The sequence below is a fragment of the Oryzias latipes genome, chromosome 9 (genome assembly GCF_053564925.1).
Source record: "Oryzias latipes strain Hd-rR chromosome 9, Olatipes_Hd-rR_3.1".
In the NCBI taxonomy this organism is placed as follows: domain Eukaryota; kingdom Metazoa; phylum Chordata; class Actinopteri; order Beloniformes; family Adrianichthyidae; genus Oryzias; species Oryzias latipes.
In genome coordinates, this window is record NC_136245.1 from 7,729,120 (window position 1) to 7,754,643 (window position 25,524).

General features: G+C 41.2%; 1 protein-coding gene and 1 long non-coding RNA gene across 3 annotated transcripts; one reads left to right on the forward strand and one right to left on the reverse strand.

The window, feature by feature from the left end:
- Positions 1–10: 10 nt before the first annotated feature.
- On the reverse strand, positions 11–13,838 carry LOC144994522 (uncharacterized). Of its 2 annotated transcripts, none has more exons than XR_013658085.1 (2): positions 5,632–13,838; positions 11–229 (listed from the first exon to the last, which is right to left on the reverse strand). It is a non-coding gene; the product is annotated as an uncharacterized LOC144994522 (long non-coding RNA). The 2 variants fall into 2 exon arrangements; XR_013658084.1 differs by lacking the exon at positions 11–229 and adding an exon at positions 2,574–3,592.
- Positions 13,839–20,552: 6,714 nt separating this feature from the next.
- vamp5 (vesicle-associated membrane protein 5) lies at positions 20,553–25,448 on the forward strand. The gene is made up of 3 exons (XM_078952563.1): positions 20,553–20,699; positions 23,075–23,218; positions 24,970–25,448. The coding sequence occupies exons 1-3, from the start codon at positions 20,673–20,675 to the stop codon at positions 25,108–25,110; spliced, it is 312 nt and encodes a 103-aa protein (XP_078808689.1). The 5' UTR covers positions 20,553–20,672; the 3' UTR covers positions 25,111–25,448.
- The last annotated feature ends 76 nt before the right edge of the window (positions 25,449–25,524 follow it).

Sequence of the window (25,524 nt, forward strand, 5' to 3'; positions counted from 1 at the left end):
AGGAGGTGAGTACTGGTAAGTAAGAGGTTTTATTGCTCCGATTATGTTGTCATTCTGTGGCAGGAAGGCAGCGAGGCTGGAGAGTCGCCGTGGGCGAGACTTGAGGTTCGGCAATGGCTCGTGACTTGGCTTGGAGTTTGACGAAGCTCTGCGGAGAGGTAGGTAGCTTATGATGAGGTTCTGCTCGGGTAGTCATGGATTCAGGCGTCCACTCGTGGGAATGAAGGTCCTGGAGACAGGATAAACGTACATAAGGCAAGAGCAAGAAGTACATAACATGAACCTGTGAGTAGACCAGTCTAACACCATCAGAGGCAACGAACTGGCGATGAATCCTGGTCCTGTAGCTCCTTAATAAGGTCTGGCGGGGTGATGAGATGAGTGGACGCAGCTGGGAAGAATCAGTGGTCAAGCAGAGAGGGGAGGGGGAGGAGAGCTGACAGAGGCACCGTGACACAAGTGATGTTAAAAAGCACACAGTAATGATCAGATACAGCCAGCTCCACAACAGCGGACACACTGGTAGATAAACCATGACTGATGACGAGGTCAAGAGTGTGCCACCTGTTTTGAGTCGGCTGCATGACATGTTTAAAATCAAGAGAAGCAAGCAAGTCCATAAACTCAGTGGTGCAGTAGTCAGACTCCCTGTCTGTATGCAGGTTAAAATCACCAGTTATTAAAATCATTTTAAAGGAAGTGTGGACAGATGCCCGGTGTGGGTACCGGATGTTCTCGGGTTGCCGGATGTTCTCGGGGTCCTTCGGGGTCCTTCGACCAATGATGACGTCACACTATTTGATTGGCTGTAAGTTGCCACGACCAATGAGTTAACGTCGCTAAGTTTTTTTAAAAACTTTATTGACAATTGCGGTATCATACATTAACAATGACATTAACGTTAACAACGAACAATAACAATGTAATGAATATTGCTTCGAAGATCAGTCACCATTGCCAAACATAATATATTAACATAGAAAATAAAGAATAGAGGGGAAAAAAGAAACAATGAACATAACACACAAATAAATAAAAACATAAGTAAAATAAAATAAAGGAACATAGAAAAAATCTAAATAGTCTAATAAGTCAGGGGTACTCGTGAAGTTTGTATTTCTGAACAAAACTAAGCAATTTCAAGCTTCAAGCTTCTTCTTTTTCATATAATGAAGTGATTGAAAGTAAAAACAGAGCTCTTTATTAAATGTTATAAAAAGTGGTTTGGTCTTCAAAACTTGACCTCACCAAGATGGCGGTGCTCTCCTCCAATGAGGAACCACGTGATGTCTCCTCTAGTGATATAACTCATTGGAAGGACCCTGAAGGACCCCGAGAACATCCGGCAACCCGAGAACATCCGGTACCCACACCGGAACTCAGATAAATCCTCAATAAAAGCTTGGTTTGGGTCATCTGGATACTGTGATGCATAAAACTGGAGGGCTGTTAAAAACAAAGACGTGATGCTCAGCCAGGTCTCAGTTAAAAAGAGACCATCATTGGTAAAATCTTGGATAAAATCATTTATAATAAAAGTTTTGTTAGAGAAAGATCGAATGAAAAAGTGTCATGCTAAAAGAGGGTGGTGGGTTGTTGGTTGTTGAAATTGTTAGAGGATGAATAGGAGGAAGAAAGGGGGTAGAATCACAAAGCAACAGGTTGTTGCTTATCATTACTTTCAGGTGTAGATGTTAGTCAAAAGGGCGGGGCCTGTCCACACACACACACACACACACACACACAATTAAAAAAAAAAAACCTTCCCACACAAGTACACACAGTACTATTATTAACAGTCTGAAGTGGCAGTAATACTACAACAAAACTCTTGAATGAAACTTTTCAGTTTTAAATGTCTCTTAGTAGTTTTTGGGGTGGACCTCACAATAGTCTGACTATGATTGTTTATAGTTTCTCAGACAAGTTAGGGCATGTTTGTGTTCAGTGCAGGCTGTTCACGGAGCTTCAATTTACTCTTTTAATGCAGTAAAAACACTTGCATAAGTCCCAACTGAAAGGAGGGATCTTTGCCATCACTGTAAGAAAAAACTAGTGTGGAACTGCCACAAGATGACAGCAGAATGTCAAACAGATCTGAAAGGAGAAAGTGAGTCAATAGAGTTCCTCTCATGCCGGCTGATGCACAAAAAACCGGGTTGCCACATTTTCCCACACTGTAGAGTTTATTTCTGTTCATATTTTTAAAAAGAAACAATGCATCTGTTAATTAGACTTTTTTTATTATTATTTCTCCTTATGACGAGCATGTTCTACATCTCAGATAAGAGAAAAAATGTAAACCTTTGAAACAACACTGGCTAGAGTTACATAAGATTTTGTTCTGAATGCTGAAGAATGCAGAGAGAAGCAGAGAAGGAAAAAATGGAGGGTATGTTGCAAATTATAGCCAGGTGGTAAGGCTGATGGCCAGAATGCTTTCCCTTTTTAAGCAACAGTTTTCTCTAATTTTAGGTGAAAGGTCATTTAATTCATGTGGTAGTTTGGTAACTATGACAGTCATCAAAATACCTTCAAGTTGACAAAATAAAAAACTCAAAACCCATAATTGTCCATTGAGGTGGATGTGTCTTTTATTATTCAATTGCTTCTAAACTGAAAGTGAAATACAAAATCTCAAAAATTAAACTAAATCAGAAAGTTGGAGTGGACCTGTGTTTACAACACAATGTTAGTAAAGCTGGTTGTTTTGTCTGTTGTGTCCGTAAGCGGAGCACTTTTATAGGAGTTTAACGCAAAAAGAGCCCAAGAGAATGCAAGTCTATGGCATGAACACAAAGCGTATCTGTTGTTGATGGGACTTCAGGCCAGACTGAGTCATGGGAATGCAAATCTTTCTGCTCATGGTCCTGATCTGTCCTTTGAGACTCTGCGGCTTTTCCCAGAAGAACCCTTTTGTTGGGATTTTAGCTTTGCTGACACTAATAGGCTGTTTTCAGAAGAAAGGGTTTGTGTTGCCTCTCTCAAACAGTATTTTACAACTCAATTAGGTATTACAGAACTGCACTGGTGCTGTACAACAGCCATGCTTCAATGTACTGCGCATGGAATGGTGATATTGATTTTTTATTTTTATAGAAAGGGTCAAAGATCATAAAGTCCTCAACTCGATGAAAATGTGTACCATTATAGCGGAATCAGGTTTAAAAGACCAAACACCCATTCAGTCAAAGGACTGGTGAACTATTCAAGATGTATCCCAGCTTCATCTTGTTATAAGAGTTTGTAGTTGAGTCCAAGCGCAGACACAAATACAGTCTTTAGAAAGGTATTTATTGTCCAAAAGGTTTCAGGCTGGCTTTAGCCTGCTTGGCTGACTGTGTCAGGGTTGGCTGGCTGTGGCAAAGCAGACTGCGCATGAGAACCAACAATCTGGCAGAGGCTGGAGGTCCATCTGAAGCATATATAAAGAATGGCTGATGAGGACCAGATGAGGAGCAGGTGTTGGATTAGGAAGAGGTGCATCTGTGGCTCAGGCACTGGAGGAGGGCACAGCCACAGGATCACAACACATCCAGCTGGGATATCTGGGATAGGCTCCAGCAACCCCATGACCCTGCTCAAGACAACCCTTGAATATAGGAGGGATAGATGGTTGTTAAAGGTTTTTCAAAATACTTTACTGAAATGCATCAAATTAATACAAGGGGAAAAAAAGGAAAAATAGGGAAAGGCAACAGGGTTGCCGGAGCCTATCCCACCTACTGTTAGGTGAAGGATATACCGTTAACACTAGCCAGTACATTGCAGGGCCATACAGAGACGACAGAAAAACCAAACACACTGATATTTAAAGCTAGGGGATGATTTATTGTCACCAATTGAACTAAGATGCATATTTTTGGACAGTTGGAGGAGAACAGAGTGCCCGGAGAAAACCCACACATGCACGAGGAGAAAATGCAAACTCCACACAGAAAGACCCCTGCGGGGATTTGAACCAGGACCTCACTGTTAGGTGAGAAGTCATTTTTGCACCTGCCATCTTTTACATCCCCAACTTTTGTAATTCTTTTTCAGTTGCATATCAAGATGGAGGTCCAGGGGCGACTTCCGGTTGGGTGAGCATGGTGTAGTGACGTTGTTTTCCTATCCCGCATTACTTTACCTTTTTAACGCACAGAAACGGCTTTTTTATGTGAATCTCGTATTGAGTGTTTAATCCTAAACCTCTGTCGCTCTAATCGGACCTAATCATGCCACCAAAACATGCCAAATCGACCGACAAAACCCCGGAGCTGGAAACGCCGGCAGCTGTTAGCAGAGGCGACATAATAGCATTGCTAACTGAGCACCGGGCAACGCTGGTTGCCGAGCTGAAAATAACTTTTTTGGACGAAGTTAACAGCAAACTGGATGGACTCCAAAAAGAGTCGGACAGCCACGGTGAGCGCCTAACCTCACTTGAAGAGCATGCCGATGCAATTGACCAACGCGTGGCTAGCCTTGAAGCTACGTGCACCATGCTAAAGTCTGCTAACGACAAGCTAAAAGCTAAGCTGGTGGATGTGGAAGGAAGACACAGACGTCTCAATGCACGCTTGGTAGGCCTGCCGGAGGGGATCGAAGGGCCCCAGCCATCCAAGTTCTTCTCGCAGCTACTTCAGGACGCCTTTGGCCGAGAAGTTTTCCCCACTCCGCCGGAATTAGACCGAGCCCATCGCAGCCTACTTCCCAAACCGGGCCCCGGGGAGAGACCGCGGCCTGTCATCATATGTTTCCACCGGTACCAAAACAAGGAGCTGCTGATTCGGGAAGCCAGAAAACGAAGAGAATTGAAATACCAGGAAATGGCTTTCCGAGTATATGAAGACTACAGCCCTGAGGTGGTGGAACAGAGGAAAGTTTATAAAACTGTGATGTCGGACATGTATCAGAAAGGCTTGCGGCCCTCTCTGCTCTACCCAGCACGGTTACGCATCATCAAAACGGATGGCACCCGTGTCATGTTCAACTCTGTGGATGAGGCTAAAAAGTTTGTGGAAGACTTTGGACGAGATTAAGCTGTCTACTTCAGGTGAAGTATGGAGCTGCTCTAATGCCAAACCATTAGCGTGTAGCTAAGCTTGATGCTCCATGCTTCACGCTACAATCTGCCAATAATTGTTTACAATGGGTATTTCATAAATACTCTTTAAGATATTACGTTCATTCCATACTTGCTGTTTCTGTGTGTTTGTTTTAAAGTTTACCTTGTTTTCTTAAACTTTATTTTTTTATCTTTATTTTTTTAATAGTTTAACTTACCATTTAAGTATTTGTAGGATAGGTAGGTTGAGTATGGAAGGTTTGCATTTAGATAAGGTAGGTGTGCTGCAGACATTTGCAGCTAGTTTCACCTGTTTTTGTTTGGTTTTTTTTTGTTTGTTGTTGTCTTTTTGGGGGGGAGGGGGCTGTTTGGGGTTTGCTGTCAATGTTTCTAGCTCGAACGTTGTATAAATGGTCTGGTGATTATTTCATCCCTCCCTAGCAACACAAGTTGTAATGGCTGGTTCCATTAATATTATCACCTGGAATGTAAAGGGCTTAAATCACCCCATTAAAAGAAAGAAGGCTCTGACACACTTAAAAAATTTGAGCGCGGATATAATCTTCCTACAAGAAACTCACCTCAAAATCTCGGATCACAACCGGTTGAAATGTGGCTGGGTGGGGCAGCTTTTTCATTCGTCCTTTCAAGGGAAAGCTAGAGGGACTGCAATACTTATAAGAAAAAATATCTCTTTTACATGCTCCTCTGTCCTGGCTGATCCGGCTGGCAGATACATCATAGTTACTGGCTCACTTTATAATCTTGGTGTTATTCTGGTCAATATTTATGCTCCCAATTGCGATGATCCTTCCTTTTTCTCACGCGTTTTTGGTCAGATACCGTGCCTTAACACACATTTCCTTATTATGGGAGGAGACTTTAACCTATGCCTGAACCCTGGGCTGGATAGGTCGTCTGTGAAACCTGGATACTCTGTACCTAAATCTGTTGCCCATGTTCAATCATTCCTCTCCACCTATGGCGTTTTGGATATCTGGCGGTTTTTACACCCACAAGACAGGCAATATTCCTTCTTCTCAAATGCGCATCAGTCTTACAGCAGAATTGACTATCTCTTTACAGATAACAAATTGACTCCAAATATTCAGCTATGTCATTATCAACCAATTGTAATATCTTACCACGCCCCTCTTGTGCTAAAACTGAATATACCCGCTTCCTTTTCTCCCAGGAGACACTGGAGATTTAACTCTCTTTTACTGAGTGACGAAACATTTGTAGATTTCATCTCAGACCAGATCTCCTTGTTCCTGGAATTTAATCTAACATCTGATGTCCCTATTGCAACTGTGTGGGAGGCTCTTAAGGCTTATCTTAGAGGTCAAGTGATATCTTTTATGGCCAAAAAGAAACGTGATTCTGTATCAAGGCAGAAAGATCTGGAAAAACAAATAGCTGATGTGGATCAAAGGCACTCTCAAAACCCCACACAAGATTTATATAAAAAGCGCTTGGCACTCAGTGCCGAGCATGACAGGCTCACTTCACACTCTATTGAATACTTGTTAATGAAAAATCGGAGCAACATGTATGAACATGGGGATAAGGCAGGTGAAATACTGGCGGGGCAACTGAAAAGTGCGAGGGCCAAGCAAGTTATTCATGGGGTTGCTGCACCAGATGGCACAGTTTTGACTGACCAGCAGGAAATAAATGATGCTTTCCAATCTTATTACTACAAATTATATAGCTCTGATAATATGTGCAACTCTAACCTTCTTTCTGAATTTTTTAGAGACCTACCAATACCCACCCTGAGATCAGAGGAATTGTCGAGGTTGAATGCACCTATACAACAGCAGGAGGTCTTGAAAGCAATTAGGGCTTTACATCCACACAAATCGCCAGGCCCCGACGGTCTGCCAAGTGAGTTTTATTCTACTTTTGCTGAAAAACTGGCCCCTTTGATGACCACAATGTTTGCAGACTCTTTCTGCAAAGGTACTCTTCCTAATAGTTTGAACCAAGCCAGTATTACTTTACTCCCTAAAAAGGATAAAAACCTACTAGAGTGCGGTTCTTACAGGCCAATTTCACTCTTGAACACTGACTATAAAATCCTGGCTAAAGTCCTTGCCTGCCGACTCGAAACTGTCCTGCCTAGTCTTGTCTCTAGTGACCAATCTGGTTTTGTTAAGGACCGTCGGTCATTTTTTAGTATTAGACGGCTTTTCAATATTTTATACACCCCTAGTGTAACCGAATCTGAATGCCTTCTTTCCATGGACGCTGAGAAAGCCTTTGATAGGATTGAGTGGAAATATCTTTTTGAGACTCTAAACAAATTTGGGGTCGGGTCATCCTTTCTATCATGGGTCAAGCTTTTGTATACTTGTCCATCTGCTACAGTACTTACTAATAATACCTACTCCAAACCGTTTAGTCTGCACCGTGGTACCCGACAGGGCTGCCCCCTCAGCCCACTACTCTTCGTGTTAGCCATCGAGCCCTTAGCAATAACAATAAGGAAAAATAATTACATTTGTGGCATTTCAAGATGGGGTACAGAACATAAGTTAGCCCTTTATGCGGATGACCTCCTGCTGTTTATATCTAAGGCTAAAGACACTATCCCTCACGTTTTAGAACTGCTTGGTAAGTTTGGAACTATCTCCGGTTACAAAATAAATCTGCAGAAAAGTGAGCTATTGCCACTTAACATATCTGACTCAGCCATGAAGGAAATTACTCTCCCATTTAAGATAACAAGAACTAGCTTTGTCTATTTAGGAATAACTGTAACACAAAAACCCTGTGATCTGTTTAAAGAAAATTTTGGGAAACTGCAGGTGACAATACAACAGGACCTGGCTAAATGGTCTCCCCTTTACCTCTCGCTAGTTGGGAGAGTGAACGTGGTTAAGATGTCTGTATTACCCAGATTTCTATATCTATTTCAGAGCATCCCCGTATATATCCCTAATAGTTACTTTAAAAAACTTGACTCTATTATCTCAGCGTTCATATGGAACGGCAAAAAACCACGGCTGCGCAAGGAACATCTGCAGAAAGCAAAACAACATGGTGGTTTTTCACTTCCAAATTTACGCTATTATTATTGGGCTGCTAATCTGTGTTGTGTGACATACTGGGCACATTACTCTAATGATGTTGGACCGCCGTGGGTGGAGATGGAAAAACTTTCTGCTGGACCTGGTCTGTTACCCTCGGTCGTTGGTGCAGCACTCCCACTGACTAAACCTCTGACTATTGATAATCCTGTAGTACATAACTCGATTAAAATCTGCCATCAATTCAGGAAACATTTTGGTTACTTAGGGATGAGCCTGCAAGTTCCAATAGCATCCAATACATTTTTCCAACCTTCGTTGTTGGATGCTGCATTTCAGAGGTGGCGGCGACACGGTTTGACGACCTTTAACGATTTATTTTTTGATAATCAATTTGCCACTTTTCAGCAACTGGTCGACAAATATAATGTTCCTAACTCAGATTTTTTTAGATACTTGCAGGTGCGTCATCTCATCATGACCTCCATCACAGGGTTCCCTATTAAACCTCCTCAAAATACTCTGGATAACATTTTGATCCTCAATCCCACCCGGAAGAAATCCATATCTAAATTGCTTGGCATGATCTCAGCCATAGAGTCTTCCTCGATGCTAACCATTAAAACATCTTGGGAGCAGGATCTTGATGAAACCATTAATGAAACAGACTGGGAAAATATAGTGAGGAACATCAACTCATCCTCGATTTGTGCAAAACACTGTCTATTGCAGTTTAAGGTTGTGCATCGTGCTCACCTCTGTAAAGCCAGATTAGCCCAAATGTACCCACAAATTGATCCACTGTGTAACAGATGCAAATCAGCAGAGGCCACACTAGTTCATACTTTTTGGTACTGCCCCAAAATACAGTGCTTTTGGGGAAATATATGTGAGGCACTTAGCTGCATCTTGGGAGTCCAACTGACTTTAAACCCACTTGTATTTCTGTTTGGAATAAACAGCGGGGCTCCGACATTGCCTCCAGGTGGTCAGAGGGTCATTACTTTTACAACTTTACTAGCTCGACGCCTCATTCTGCTTAAGTGGAAGGATGCTGCCCCACCCACTTTATCACATTGGATTCAAGATGTGCTTTACCATCTTAAGCTTGAAAAAATAAGATTTACTGTAAGACAGAGCATAAATTTTATAAGGTATGGAGACCATTTCTCAACTTTTATAGTTTACCATCTACAAGTGTGACAGAATGATGCAGTTTTTTTTTTTTGATTTTTTTTTTTCTTCTTCTTTATGTGTGTATTAATATATTTGCACTTTACTTATTTTTTTGTAATGTATATGCTATTTAACCTATACTGTGACAGATTTTATATATTCATGTTTCTGCTTATAACTTGCACCATTTTATTTCCTTATATTTCCATTACTAAAATTGATATGGGTGTATATGACACTGACAGCAGCAGGGGGTGGGGGACTGGGTTTTGAGTTTGTTTGTTCTATGTTTTAAAACTGAAAACTTAATAAATATATAAAACACTAAGATGGAGGTCCAGGCCTCTCTGTACACTGGTTTTAGTGTCTTTCAAATGGTCCCCAAGGTGAACATATCCTGACAAATTTTGACAGCTTGTCCTAATTTGTCAGTTTTTTATGTAATGGATAAAGATTAAAGCACTTGTGTAACCAAGAAATCTAAAAACCATAACAACAACCAGCTCCTACAGGCTTTGTCTGTTAAACATCAAATAACTAACCAGCACAGCAGAAATCATTTTTCTGACATTTGAAATAAATAAATACATTTGGAAGTTTTTTATTTTTGACCACCCTTTAGCAATCCCAACAAGCAAAATAAAATCTGTTAAAAATGTTTTTTTTATTGCTAAATGCCCTGGGTGAGTATAATATACACAATGTTTTGTGAAAACATGTTTTCACAATGTGCTTGACCACTTGGTTGAGGAGACAGTTAAGATCTTTTTTAAAAGATTACTCGCTATCTGTAATGATGCAAAGTAGAGATTATCTGGACATGGGGAAATGTTTGAAATGCCAGAGAGGACTGTCAGATGAGGATCCGCTTTACTATGGCAAAAACATTCCTGTCGGTGTCACCTTTGGTGGCTTCCTTTCACCCATAATTTAAGAGGATCAACTGTTGAAGCGACAACAATCCTAGACTGGTGTCCTGTGGGTAACTCTTTTGGAGACTTATAATCATGACTGTACTTGAAAGTCTTAGCAAAAACTTCACTAACATAAAGGAAAGCCGTCATAACAATGATGTTTGTTGTAGGCCTAGTAAAAAAATTACAGTGGTAGAAAATGAAAGGTGCAGGTGGTTGTTGTTGACAATTTCTTTAACAAAGAGAAGAACCACACAGGAAACAAGAACTTTTGTTAGACTTCTGCAGAAGGAGAACCTGTCTGTCACAGTGACAACTGCAACAGAGGAGTCCCGTCCTGCCAGTCTATGCAGTCTGTTTTTAATTGAATCGGTTAGTTCATTATATATATTATGCAGGTATGGTGAGGCTTCGTTCTGCCATTACGGTCCTCGCCTGTGGAACAGCCTGCCGGAGGGCCTCAGGGTCGCAGAGACTGTAGAGGTTTTTAAGAAGAGGCTCAAGACCCACCTTTTTAATTTAGCTTTCAGTTGATTTTAACTGCTAAATTATTCTATTAGTTTTAATATAGGCTATATTCTATACTATACTTCATTTCATTTTATGCATCTTATTCTCAGTTTTTATTTATTTATTTATTTATTTATTTATTTATTTTATTTATTTATTTATTTTTTAATAAATCTTATAATTTTAGTATCTTATTGTGATATTTGCCCCAGTGTTTCTTGTGGGAGTCTTTTCTGCCAGGGTTGCCGGCTTGCCCGGTGGCTGTTGTTGCAGTTCTTGCCCTTGCTGGGGCGGCTGGGGTTTAATTTTGCAGCCTCACGGCTGTGAAGTGGACCTTGGTGTTGTCCCGGTCTGGGTTGGCGCTGTGGCCATGCTCCCGTGGGCGGGCTGGCTCCTGGTATGAAGAGATTCCCAAATGCCGTTTCCTCACAGCAGAGCCAAGCCTTGTTTGTTTGTTTGCTTGCTTTTTTATTTATTTATTCATTTATTTATTTATTTATTTTAACTTGCATTGGTAGTCAACATTCATTGTCGTGGGTCATGTGCCTTAATGGAGGGGAGTGGGAAGGGTGTAGGGTGGGTTGGGTTTTTACTGTAATGTTGTGTGTTTTTTGTTTTTAATGTTAAAGCGCTTCGAGCTGCACGAAATGCATGATAAGCGCTATTTTATAAAAATAAATAAAGTTTGAAAAGGGGCCCAAGTCCAAGAGGTTTGTTTTTCAGGAAATTATTTTAATTGCATAGCTTAAAGGGAGGCTACACCAAATGATTAATACTTTACCTGGATTTAGCACCAGTTCATAGCTTACAAATGCTATAATGTAAAACACCTCACTCACTTTTATAATTTCAGAGGACTAGCAAACTAAAGTCTCTGGACTTGGGCCCTACTTGAATTAAACAGGGGTGCAACCATATTCGATAACTAGTGCTGCTATCTATGAGATAAAGTAAAACTCAGGCAAGAGAGGCCCACGTCCAGAAATTTTGCACATAACCCTTGTGCTATCTAAGATGACCCCACCCTTATGTACCTGACGTGTTATTTCTACCATGACAAAGGTGAATAAAGGTGGAAAGATTTCATGTACTCCATGGACACCAGCGAGGTTCACAAATCATTGAAAAAATAAGGTTCAGCGCACTGTCTAGTGCAGGGGTCGGCAACCTTTTTTACTCAAAGAGCCATTTGGGACCGCCCCTAATAAAAAAGAAAGCACCCGGAGCCACAACCCGTTTTGATATCATTATATATATTATGCAGGTATATATTATATCAAAGGTGCTCATTACGTCGATCGCGATCGATCTTCAATGACATGAGTGTAGATCGCGGGCCAGAAAAGATTAAGAAAAAAAAAAGTACTTCTTTAAAAACCACCAGCCAATCCAAATCCTCACTGAGAAGTACGGGACTTGATTGACATGTAGATTGGCCAATCGGACATCGTCTGAAGCATACGTCGCTGCAAATGGACATTATGTTCTTTAAAGGATGATACCGCGGCCGCGTGTGGGAGGAGCTACTGGTTCTGGTCTGATCGCTGCATGGAGCGATGTGTTTATCAATGCATGGTAGACACTGAGAATGTGGAGAGATCAGGTTTATTATTTTGAACAGTTCTACTTGGTAATCATGTTTCCATGTTTGAGTTCATAAAATCATCCCAGAGTAAGTCTCTGCTTCAACTCCCGCAGGGAAAGCTGCGTCTCAATCTGACGCCCGTGTTAGCATCTCTCTGACAGAGTTTGAAGCCAAAGCCCCTCCTCCGCCTCTCTACCTGCTTTTCCTCTCTACCTGTTCACCTGTTCACATCCTCTGCAGCTGAGATTTGTTCCCCCGCGCTCCTCAGTGTATCCTACACAGAGAGCGCAAAATACGATAGTCGGGGCGCTCCAGCGCAGCACAAGGATGAAAGAGCCGGACGCAGGTTATAGCGGGGATAGAGCGGGTTAAGCAAATGAATGGAAGAAGGCGGCCCGCTGAAGAAATATTCAATATTGTACACATTTTATTATTAGTCAGAACTATCTTTTATTTAGAAAAATCTTTTATTTTATCACGAAAAAAAACATCAACAAAAGCTGTTTTGGGCGGTTTTTGGCTGGGTCTGGCGGTTTTCAGATGACTTTTCGGCTGGAAACCTGTGACTCTATCTGGCAACGCTGGCGCGAACTCTCAGTCTGTCATCAGTCTCTGCCCCGCGGTACGTCAAGTTCCCGGCAGAAGATCGGAGTGTTTATTGAAGCCGCCCCGCGTGTCTCCTCCTGCTATCAGCTCTGCAGTTCTCGCCCGATAAATTCAAGCTCATTACGAAGCTGTTTTTTACGTGGCTCGCGCTTCGTACGGAGCCAGCAGCGCCTTTGAAATGCTATGAAAAATGAACAAACTAAAATAAAATTTAATTATTATAAAGTACTCATTATTTTCCAAAGTCACAGGGAGCCACAACAGAAGGATGAAAGAGCCACATGTGGCTCCGGAGCCATGGGTTGCCGACCCCTGGTCTAGTGGATCTAGATGACCCAACTCCCAATGTTAAAGTGCCTAAGATAGCACAAGGGTTAATACATTTTAAATGCCACGCATAGTCAATACATTACAATAGAGTTGGGACTTTTTTTTGCACATAATCAGATAGCTTTTCCCTTGAAGACCATAGAACATATAATATCTCAATTTAGAAAAATTGTGGACTTTTGAACTAACCGATTCAATTGTAGGCAGGGGTTGATTGCATGAAAGAGGGTCATTCAATCAGTCATAATCAGCACGTCACTTTGCACCTCAGTGTTTTTTCACTGAAAGACAGAACTGAGGCACAATCATATTAGGGTGACAACAGCGTGTGAGCAAATGATAACTATACAAATTCCATCAGTTGTAACTCCAGAAGCAGGAAGTCAAAGAATAAAAACTATTTTAATTTATTTAACAATTGTACTGAATAACCAGAAGTCTGACATAGAAGAGTACAACTCGCTGACACGAATCAGAAAGAGGGAAAAAAACTATCTTTTGAGGTAAGCAACACCAAATAAACAGTCGTTAGTACCTCACAGAGTACCCCCCTGAGCCTAAAGTACTGTGTTTTGTCTGAATATGTGCTATTTGTGTTTAAACGGTGTAGTTTTTTTTTGTATCAACACATTGTACGCAGTGTAGGGATACAACTTTTTTTGTCACCAAACCCAACCCCAGCCTCATTGTGGTCCATCTAAATGCTATACAAAGGTGCGCCGGCGCAGGTCATCTAAGGCGCTCGGCTGCATTGACCTCAGTAACCTCTCGAGATGTGTGTGTATCCTGTGTTGCTGTTTGTCTGACCTTCTTCATCGAGATTACTGGAACTGAGTTTCTCCTTGTTGGGATTAATAAAGTTTTCATTCATTCATTCATTCATTCAAGCAACACCAAATAAACAGTCGTTAGTACCTCACAGAGTATGTGGGTTCTAGATGCCAACTAGTAAATAAAAAGCGCTCACTCTTGACTTATCTTGGTTAAGGTAGAGTTAGATTTTCAACATTTCCTAATTCCTTGCTTCATAACCATGTGCAATATCTTTTAACAACAAAAAGAGCTTGAACATGAGCAGAGAGGGGGAAATTTTTGCGGCATGTGAAGATAAACAGAGGGCACGAGACTATAATATATTGTTAATAAAACAGGATCTAAAGCTGAGACTAGGGAAACCTGGTTTCAGTCTGACAGAGATTGGGAAGTTCCAAATGTTAAAATCAACACTAACATGAAGCAAAGAGGGATTTTTTTTTCTTTTAAAAAGCCCAGATAACTTGAAATGTAAACTCACAGACCTGAAAATAGAGCCTGAATGAACAAAGGAACAAAGGAACCCAAATCTCAACGTCTAAAGACCATAAACTTTTCTGTATAAGGAAGGCAAGGACGAGGCACAATAATTGGAGTATATATACACTACTCACAGTAAGTTAGGGATATTGTGGAAAAACTCAGTGGATGTCGTAAACACAGTGTTTGCTTTATTTCACAGACTTTCGGAATAGGTAGATAATTGTATTGGAATGATACACACCTCATTTAGTATTTTCCACAAAATGGTCTCACAATGTAGACTTTGTGCTTTACTCATTCATTCATTTCCACCGTTTTATCCCTTTCGGGGTCACGGGGCTGCCGGAGTCTATCCCGGCCACTTGAAGGCTAGGGCAGGGTACACCCTGGACTGTTTGCCAGTCTTTCACAGGGCCACAATCACACACCCATTCACTCTCACACTCACACCTAGGGACAATTTAGAGTTGCCAATTGACCTATGAAGCATGTTTTGGTTGGTGGGAGGAAGCTGGAGACTCTGGAGAGAACCCATGCATACACAGGGAGAACATGCAAACTCCACACAGAAAGGTCCCCCATTGATGTTCTGTTCTGTTTCAGGTCCCCCAGCCGGGACATGAACCAGGGGCCTTCTTGCTGTGAGGCAAGAGTGCTAACCACTGCGCCACTGTGCAGCCTGTACTTTACTTATTTTATTTATCCCACAACAGGGAAATTGTTCTCCGCACTTTGATCCATCCCCTAGGGGGAGCAGTGAGCTGCAGACTAGCTGCTGGCTGGGGAGAGTGGGGATCGATCTGCCAACCCTTCGGTTGTTGGACTACCTGCTCTACCGCCTAGGCTAAACTGCCACCAACCCCACTTACCTTTTCCATGTGACATCAATTTAAACATTCTGTGGGTTTAAAGAACTGATTTTGCCAGTAAATATTCCAAGTTCATTATTCAAACAGCCATGAAAAAAACGGTGTTGGTTGATGGACCACCTGGTCATAGCTCGTCTTCAGGTTAGTAGTAGACAGTCACATGTTGCAGGAGAATTTGGATATTTTCAAAGTGTCACCAACAGACGTGGATCAAGACACAAAACTAGTGTCATTTGTGACAGACCCTGGAGTGGAGCCCCGCAAGTGACAGCCTGAACCATGACCAGTACCTAAGGACCTCTGCACTCAGACATGGTTCTGCAAAAACTACAAAGCTACAGGCCTGTTTACCAGATGAAAGGGGTACCAGGCTTTCCAGACAAACCATAAACAACCAACTCCACCGCTTTGACTTGAATATCAGATGACCATTGTATGTGACTCCATTGACACCAAGACACCACCATGAATGTTTGCAGTGGAAAAATGACTATGTGAACTGGACAATACAGCAATGGTCTACCATCCAGTTCAGTGCTGAGGATCGGGTCACCTTGCACAGAAATGATCATCGTAAGCGTTGCTGGAGAATGACGCCTGACCTGAGCCCTATAGAGCACATCTGGGACCAGCTGAAGCAGAGACTGCATGATGGGACCCTGCCCCCTGGTGACCTGGCAGAACTGCATGTAGCACTGCCTCAGAACAACATCATTGAGGCTAGTGAGGAACATGAGATCTCACTGTCAAGCTGTCATTGCAGCAAATGGTGGAAATACCCGCTATTGACATGGTGAATTTTTGTAACCTGGGGATATCTTTTTTATTGTCTAATGTCTGGGCTAATAAATATCAATCTAATGAAAATTGTTTCTCCTCATTCATTAATAGGAACTTTTACATGTTATTTACTAAATGTTAGAAGTTGCTGTTCACCTTTCGCATTTCCCTTCAGGGGTCACCATAGCACAGGTGGTTTGGGCGAAATGTTTATGCAGGATGCCCACAGGCAGCCTTTTAGATTATTTCTTTTCCCTGGTAGTTACATTTATCCATGCTCATTGTTGATCGAGGGTGTGTCCAGCACCCTACGTGTAAAGTGGCTTTCTGCCAAATCACTTTTATTCCAGGCAGTTTATAGCAAATATTTGCTAAAATAATACCGTGTTTTTCATAGGAGACATTTAACTTTCAGTTGCATAAAAAGAAAACTACTAGTAAGTCCCCTTTACTCCACAGAGGGAAGTCCCTCATAGGATGAACTGGTTTTTCTTCTTACACCAAAGCTTTTCCCACTGAGTATGTAGTTCCTATTTTGTGTGAGTCTTCACACTTCTGTAAATTTCAGTGTAATATTTCTTTAACTAAAAAGGAATTGGACATTGAAAGCTGGTGGAAGATTTTACCCTACTTCCATTTGTAAATTTTCTTCTGTGATATTGTTTTTGCATTTTGATCCTAGGTTTATCGGTGTCTGTATTCCTCTAATTGGTGTTAGAAACAAAGCAGATGTTGCTAAATCATCCTCACAAGTAGACAGAAGCAGAAGTTGGGACAACGGCTGTCTTTTGCTGGGTATGCATCACTGAAACAGGTCAAATGGAAACTGCCTGTGTTGTGATGAGCAGAGACACAACAGAGCCTTGTTGACTGTTTGTCAGCATCATTTACGCACAGCAAACTACATGCTTCTGCACAGTCAATGCACTGTGACACACAATGACACTCCATTGTGGTGTAGAAGCAAGAAGACCCTCTGGTCTCATGCATATGTTCCTCATAGTGACCTTAGCCATATCCTACTTACAGTCTTACATGACTCTTTGAGCTTAAACAACGCCTCCATTGTTTTCATTTCACAGACAGCCTGCATAATCTTCAACTTAAATTAGAATAACATCATCCCATGGCAAGAAACCTACTAATGTCAGCGTGTGTGTTTCAGCACTGAGTAACATGTACTCAGTGGACGTCTCTGTGGGATTATTTTTTAAGGCTCTCACATATTTCACTAAGGCAGGACTGGCAGTTTAAATAATGTAAATTAATCTAAAAGTGAGCAACACCCATGAGTGACCAAGAGTTTTGGAAAGGGCTCCACATTTTCTTTCTTTTTTTTTTTTGCTTTGTGTTTTAGTTGCTACATAAATGAGCTAGTGAAGACTATACAAGGTTTTATGCAAAAAAAAACTCAGCATGTTGTACATGAATCATTACAGCTTCATCAAAATCTGTGTTTTCTAGATGTTTCTTTCTTTTTATATATGTGGTAATAATATCTCAACCACGTTTTAGCCTAACTAACACAAAACCTATGATCACACAGGACATGTGACACACGACTTTTAAAATGCACATTTAGAATATGGTGTTCACGCTCAACTCTCGCTACCTGATCCTAGCACATAATAATAATAATCGATACTTTATTTATCCCACAATGGGGAAGTTCTTCTCAATGTTTTGGCCCATCCCCTGGGGGGGGGGTGGGGGGGGGGGTGAGCTGCAGGCTGGCTGTGCTTGGGGGTGACAGCTGGCTGGGAAGAGCAGGGTGCCAACCCTTCAGTTGTTGGAAGACCTGCTCTACCGCCTGAGCTAAACTGCCACCTAAAGTTGGAAGAAGCCTGGGGCAAAATGTTAAAGTGGTACAAATAGTGCCACTCTTGCTCCAAGCCTTTTTTTCCATAACACATAAAGTCGCTTAAAGGAGTTTGTACTTTATGGATACATAAAAAACCAGATCCACTACTCCACCCGTACTGACATCACCTAGGTCCCATCATGGATTCAGACCCAGGGCCGAGTTTTGCATGACGTGACTACATGACATAGCCCTTGCGTTGGCCTACAACTCTGCCAAGACTGCCTACAGTTGGGAAGGTGGATGAGTTCCACCCAGAGTACCTCAAACCCCTGGAAGTTGTCGGGCTGTCCTGGGTGACTTGTCCCTGACCACACTGCTTGGTGGTCAGGGACAAGGCCTCTTGAATAGTAATTTGGGGCAGTGGTTCCTCTTTTCAAGAAGGGGGACAAAAAGGTGGCCTACTTTCTGTGGGTGGGTGAAGAGCTCCTGGCTCAAGTGGAGGAGTTTAAGTATCTCACTGTCTTGTTCATGAGTGACGGAAGGATGGAGTGTGAAACTGACATGCGGACTGATACAGCGGCTGCATTTATGCTGCTGCTGATTAGGTCTGTTGTAGTTTAGCAGAAACTGACTTGAAAGAAACGCTTTGAATTTTTTTAGTACTTTGTTGCTACTGTCATCTATGTTATGGAGCTCTGGGTTATAAATGAAAGGGTATAATCGGCTAAAATAAGTTCTCACCCCAAGGTGGCTGGGCGCTCCCTTAGAAATAGATTGAGGAGTACTGTCACTCGGGAGGATCTTTGAGTTTGTCATGGTGCCTCTGTCAGTCTCCTCCCCCTCCCCTCTCTGCTTGGCTCCTGATGCAACACAGCTGCAACCACTCACCTCATCACCTGCCTGCCTTCATAAGGAGCTCCAGGACCAGTATTCATCGCCAGTTCGTTGCCCCTGATGGTGCATAGCATGGTCATCATGTTCTCTGCCATTGTTTCTAGTCTCTGCCTAAATCTTGCTCTACCTTGTCTCCAGGAATCCATTACCACGAGTGGTCGCCTGAGTCTGCTGCATGTCCAGATCACAGCCTTGTCATTACCTCCTGTCGAGCCACGAGCCTCTGCCGATCCTCAAATCCACCACGAGCCTCTGCTGAACCCACCAGTGACGTCACGAGCCGACGAAAAGCCTCCATCCTCGTCGTGGGTCCTCCTCTGAGTCAGCTGCTTCGCTAACCTACCTCTGAATCAAGAGCTGAATATTAAACCCTTTCAAATCATTCCAAAACTCACCTGTGTCTCCTTCCGGGTTCCAGCGTCTGGGTCTGTTTAGTTCTGCTAGCCATGACAGAGTTGAAGATAGGCCAGTGAGGTTGCTCATCTTTTAAGCCAGTTGAGGGGTTAGTTATTTTAGATGTCTAAAGGCAGAATGGCCATGTCCCACCAAGAGGGTCCACAGGGAAAGACCCAGGACATAAAGAAGGGAAGTCCAGGGCCACTTTGTTGCTAAAGTGGCCCGGGACACTTTAGCAACAAATCTAATTTTGCCATGTTGTAAACTGGAGGATATCTCTGTGGAAAAGTCGGTTTTAGCATTTTTGCTTTCATGACGCAGCCCCAAATGACCTCAACTAGATGGACGGATGGACGGACAGAAGGATGGATGGATGGATGTCCTAAAATGAGTATTAGGAGACATTTGTTTTTTTAACAAATGCATTTTCCATAAACAAATAGTAGTAGAAATAAAATTTTAAAAAGTTGTGTACTTATATTTACATTTTTACAAACTATATCATATATATAAGTAGAACTAAGTAAATGTCAACAGCCTCCTCTCAAGGAGCTGACGTTTGCACATTAATAACTAAAACCATCGATCATGAGCTACTCGCTCACGTGACCAATGATGACAGTCAAATGTCCGGAAAAACCCTGAACGCCCCTTCGTGCTGGAAAAGTCCCGCAGCTGGTGAAGCAGCCGCAGGCGCACAGAAGCGAAAGTGACAGGGACAAAGTCAAACAGACGACAGAAGAAAACGGAAATAAAGTAATAATAAAAAAAAACACTGGGCGTACCTTGATTTTCAAGGCTCGCTGAAGCCGCAGAGCGAGTGTATTTAGTTTCCTGTTTTTTAAAGTTGACTTCAGTCGAACACTTTTAAATGCTGTCGATCTAGTGACAGTTGGGAGACACGACAGAGACGCGACAGACAGACATGGTAAGTGAACGCTCCTCTTCCTGCTGTGCTGCTTTTGGGGTAACTTGATCTGTGGGGAGAAATATAATTTTAAAAATAGCTTGAAAGTAAATGTTGCAGTAAGAAAATACGTTCTCTTTTGGTTTTTGTGTGTTTAACTTTGTGTAAGGAGTTGATGCCTCTGTGGGTTCCTTCATACTAGATGCAATCATGTCTTATTTACTGTAATTATATGCTTGCACATGAACAGTCTACTTCTTCTAGGTGTGTCTGGATAAAACCAGGTACATGAATGTAGGCAGCAGGAGGGAGGGAGTGAGACAAGGAAGGAAACAAAGAGGGGAACTGGAATGGGCAGCAGTTCCTGAGTTAAGACCACCGCTTCACTTTTAGACACACACCATTGTTTGAAGAATATATTGCGTGCCCAGAGTGAGATAAGCAAACTCCTGGGGCAATGCGCACGTTGGTTTCCACCTGACGTGCATTCAAATAAGGTTGGTTATTGTAGGCCTGATTGATGGGGGGAGCACAGAAACTGCAAAAGGTCTGTATTATTTCAAAACAGCCAATCAAGATGCTGAGTCTGCACATGTTTTGCTCTGCTTCTCCGCTTCCTGTTCCTGTCACCTTCAGAGGTGTTGGTTTCCTGCCTTGACAGAGGTCAAATGTGCAGGAGAGACCGGTGACAATACAAATGACTGTGAGGTTAAATCTCTCTAAAGTGTCCCGCTGCAGAGTTCTGCTTTACTCTTTTGTCTGGGTTCATTTTTAAGCTTCGTCCCCACATTTATTTTCCTTGTCGCAGTTTCACATAGATTAAGAAATCTATATTGTAATAATCCTATAGTTCTTTTTTTCCATAGTTGTCTTATTAAGAAAGAGGAAGGTTTCTATGTTGTTGTTTAGCTTTAAAACAGCTGAAAAACAGGTCATGCCGGAAGGATTCAACTGCAACTGAAATTCTAAAAATGCATTTTGTATTTCCAAAATAATGAAACCAGTCTTCATGGGAGTGGTGTCACCATGTTGCTCACATTAGCAGCTACGTCTGCCTGACAGTTTCACTGTAGTTTGTTTCAATAAAAACCTTTTACTCATGTAAACCTCTGTTATATAAAATAAAATAAAATAGGATATTTTCAGCTGTAATTACAGTAGGCTTTAAATCCTTCAAACATACTGTATACAGTACCCCTACTTACTGTTATTGTCAAAGATTTACCATTTAATTGTCTGCAGTTCAGCTACAACTTGTATTATTATCATTTTAGTTAGAAATCTAACTGTAAGTAAGAATTTATAAGCATACTGTTTATGTTCAAGATGAAATGCTTCTCTTCTTCTGTTGATTTTTAACATGTGCTTAAACTTTGAAACAAAGCAGAATCCAAAGTGCTGTTTTAGCTGGACTGAATCTTTTTTTTCTTAAAGTTCTACTCCAATCAACTATCAATCTATTGCAAATGAGTTTTCAGTGGTCGTTTGAATATGATTTTGTCATTTTTAACAGAATTTCCCAAAAACATTTGTGTTTTTAAGGAAAAATATTTCCTCCATTATCAGAAAAACTGCCACAAGAACATGTTAATAACACCAAAAACACAATTTTTATAAGAATGGGTCTTTTAACATGACAAAACATTCGTTTTAACAGTAAATCAGATGAAGCAGGGCAAACTGAACTGCTTTTAGGACAAGGAAACATGTTATAAAGGGATAGATAAAGATACAGGCCTGATTCTCAGTTTTATTACACACCACTTCAAAGAGGCTTTTATTTTACAGATTGTATTGTTTACAAGGGCTGTCATTTTAGGTACCTGTGAAATTTCAAGCTGTAATTTGTCGTACTCATGGGATCAACGACAGACTTGCAACATTTTATTTGTCAACTGTTTAATGTTTTCAGACTGCCATAAAAAAATGGCTCTCATTGGACATCTCTCAAGAACAATTTGTTAGTTCAGTGATGCTCTGAACTTTTTATTGTCATTTAAATGTAGTAAAAACCTGCACTCTTACTTTCAACTCATGTTATATGAGAAAACCAAAGAGTCTGACTTTTTTTCTTGTATCAGCTCATTTAAAACCAGTTCCTGCCATTAACAAAGCCCAGAAGACAAGTCTCGATTATTCTGTTTGGAAGCAGTTCTCTGCCTTCCAGTTAACATTGGCAGAGTGCTATCGATATATGAAAGAGAAAATGCACAATTCAAAACCCATTTGAAAGTCTTGATTGGTAATTCATCTGCTTTAAGAAATATTTACATTTTAAAGGTTTTTTTTCTAAATATAGATTTAGATCAGTGGTGTTAACTTGCCCTATGTTCCTTTTAAAATCCCACTCCAATCAATCAGCTCAGATGAGAAAAACAAAGACGTACATGGATCCAGTCTTCTACAAGTGGATGCATCAGAATGGAGCGGAGCAGGAAGCTTGTGGCCCACCCAGCGTACTGTATTTTCGACATCACAAATACGCTGCATTTTTTCATCTGCTCCTGATTCACATCAGTTTGAATAAAGATATACTCAGAGATGCTGTTTTAACCTTAATGTCTCGTTATATATGTCCTCCATAATCAGAAAAAATCCAACAAAAAATGTTAAAAACACATTCTACAACAGTGTTTTAAATGTTTTACCACTATAGTTCACTTCTTTCTACAGGCAGCCAATATCTGCTCAGAAACTGTAGGCTGCTGTAAAGATGATCTTTGAGTTACATTGAAATACTTGGGAGAAGAACATGTGCAAAATGTCCTGTTCAGTAAAAGCAAATACGTCTTGATTCAGATCATCTGCCTTCACTTAAAGCGAAAACAATGATGCCATTCTGATTGTGTTTGCTGTGAATTATGTATGAAGTCAGATGATGTTCATCTCTCACACCACATGGTTTGTTCTGCCTGGTTGCAGGAGAATGGTAAGAACCAGCTGCAGCAGATGCAGGACGATGTGGAGGAGGTGAAGGTGATTATGCTGGACAACCTGCAGAAGGCAGATGAAAGAAAGGAAAAGATGGGCAACCTGGAAGATCGGGCTGAGGAGCTGTTAGAACAGGTGAGAACGTATGTAAAGAAGCGGGTATTCTTATCACGCAATCTACTTTGTGTCCTGTGCGTGAGAAGAGCAAACATTCTCCCAGTCACAACTCTAAAATGAGTGTCATATTAAAAGCTATAAATATTCTTTAGGTGGAGGGGAAAACAAATGTACAATTTACATCCTGATTGTGTTTTATGGCTCTATATTTAGAAAGGTATTTGCCATTGTTTTCTAAGATGATTGAAATAAGCTGGTCTCTGGCATGACAGAGTGAGTCCAGGACATACCACAAGGCCAACGTCCGTCCGGGGTTTGACAAGCAGGTCACATCAGTCCCGCAGTACCCCTCTTGCAGCTATAATTAGTCATTAAACACAAGCTTTCATCCACAGTGACTCACAATGAGTATCTAAACAGTGCGTGCCTTGCCTGTGTTTCAGGATGCTGACACATTTAGTGAAGCCAAAAAGCCAAAAGGCCAAGATTTCCCTTAAAGTGAAAAAACATTTGGATCCAGTTTCAAGTAAAACAGATAAGGAATGTGCAAAAGTTGAAAAGCTCAGACCTGCAGAAACAGGACGCTAGGTTCCCTAACAGAACATGCTGTGATCCATCACAGTGTTGTCAGTGAAGGGAGGCTCTGTGTCTGTTAAGAAAGGACAGCTGAAAGATGAATTTTAGGAACTGTTTTCCTTGTTTATCTGTTCCAAAGTCCATAAGTGCTTCTGTTGTGAAATCATCTTAAAATGTTTTCCAACTCATTTCTAAGGTTGCAGCAGTTGGAAGGAGTCACATTTTGACACAAATGAATGATTTGAAATTTATTGTTTTTTCCGCACTGTAGGCTGCACCAGGTTATAAGGCGCACCGTCAATGAATGGTCTAGTTTTGAAATTATGTCATATATAAGACCACTGAACTGTAATGCTACATTCAAGAATGCGCATTTAGCTTATGGTGTTCACACTGGACAAGCTTTTTCTTTTTTCTACTGTTTACAATCGGACTGTTTACTAGCGCACCTACAGTTGGAAGAAGCTTCGTGCCAAATGTCGAAGCAGTGCAAATCTAGAAAATCTAGCTCCAGGCTTTTTCTTTCACAGCTCTATTTCAATATATGAAAGATTTGGTGTCACAGAATTCCATCTGGACACAAACTGCACTTATTAATTTCCCCTCTGTGATCATTGTTCAAACAGTTGGTACATCCATTTGTTGCTAACAAATCCAAGTCACTAACTGGTTAAAGTTCGACCTGGTTTAACTTTAAACACGTGTTCAGTGGCTGCGTGTTTAGTACGCAGAGCCCTAAATGGTCGTTGAAACTTGTGCAGCTACACATGATTGCAAGAGTTTTGAATGCAGAAGCCGAAACACGTTTATGCGCGTTTACGTGGACTTTTCATTGGAAGTGGTAGCTTGAACATGCATTGGCCGGCCCAATATTAACATAGCTTTAGGCACACAAAGCGAGACAAAGGATTTAGAGAGAAGTCCGTCAGTCAAGCAGTAAGCTTTTATTAACTGTGGCCACAGTAACTCTACAGCTTGTTCGTAACATATTGCACGTTCGCCACATTAGCCACGTTGGCATATCCACAATACTTGTAGCTCCCAAACTTGTTAGTAACACATAAAAAAACAGTCTGATACGGCAATCATTTCAAAAAAGGCACCTGATCAACTCTGGGTTTTATTTCTGAACTGTTTTTCTTAATGTGTGAAAGTAAAATGACCTAATTCGCCTTTTTTGTGTTTTTTCTCAGAGTAAAAAATTTGAAAAGCGAACCAACACACTGAGACAACAGAAATGGTGGGAAAACAAGAAGACAAAAATCTTTCTTGCCATCGGAGTGGTTGCAGGACTCATTATCGTGGGACTCATAATCTTTGCATTCGTTGGATAGAACACAAGGACAATTTGATGCCAGGAAAGGACGGGAAATAAACTAAAAGCCAGGAAAAGAAAAGCTGGATCTGTTTGACTTTGATGCATTCTGATTCTCTTCTGTCTGCATTTTTTGAATATTTAAGGTTATTTTATTCTTGCTCTTTGTGTTAGTGTTAAGTTGATATGGTACAACACTTTCTCTGCTGCTTTCTCTCTTGTTTTCTTTGAAATGCCTCTGGACAGTTTGCATTTAAAGTCTTAAAGATGGACATAAACAGAGGAAAAACTGTTCGCCCTGTCAACATCATGAAGCTTGTACAGGATTGTAATCTTTATAAAAATATTTTCTTTTTACTCCCTGTGTTGAGTGAAGTATTTTACTTTCATCTGTTTTTGCGTTTTGTTAGATCATCCTTAAAAACGTGTAGAA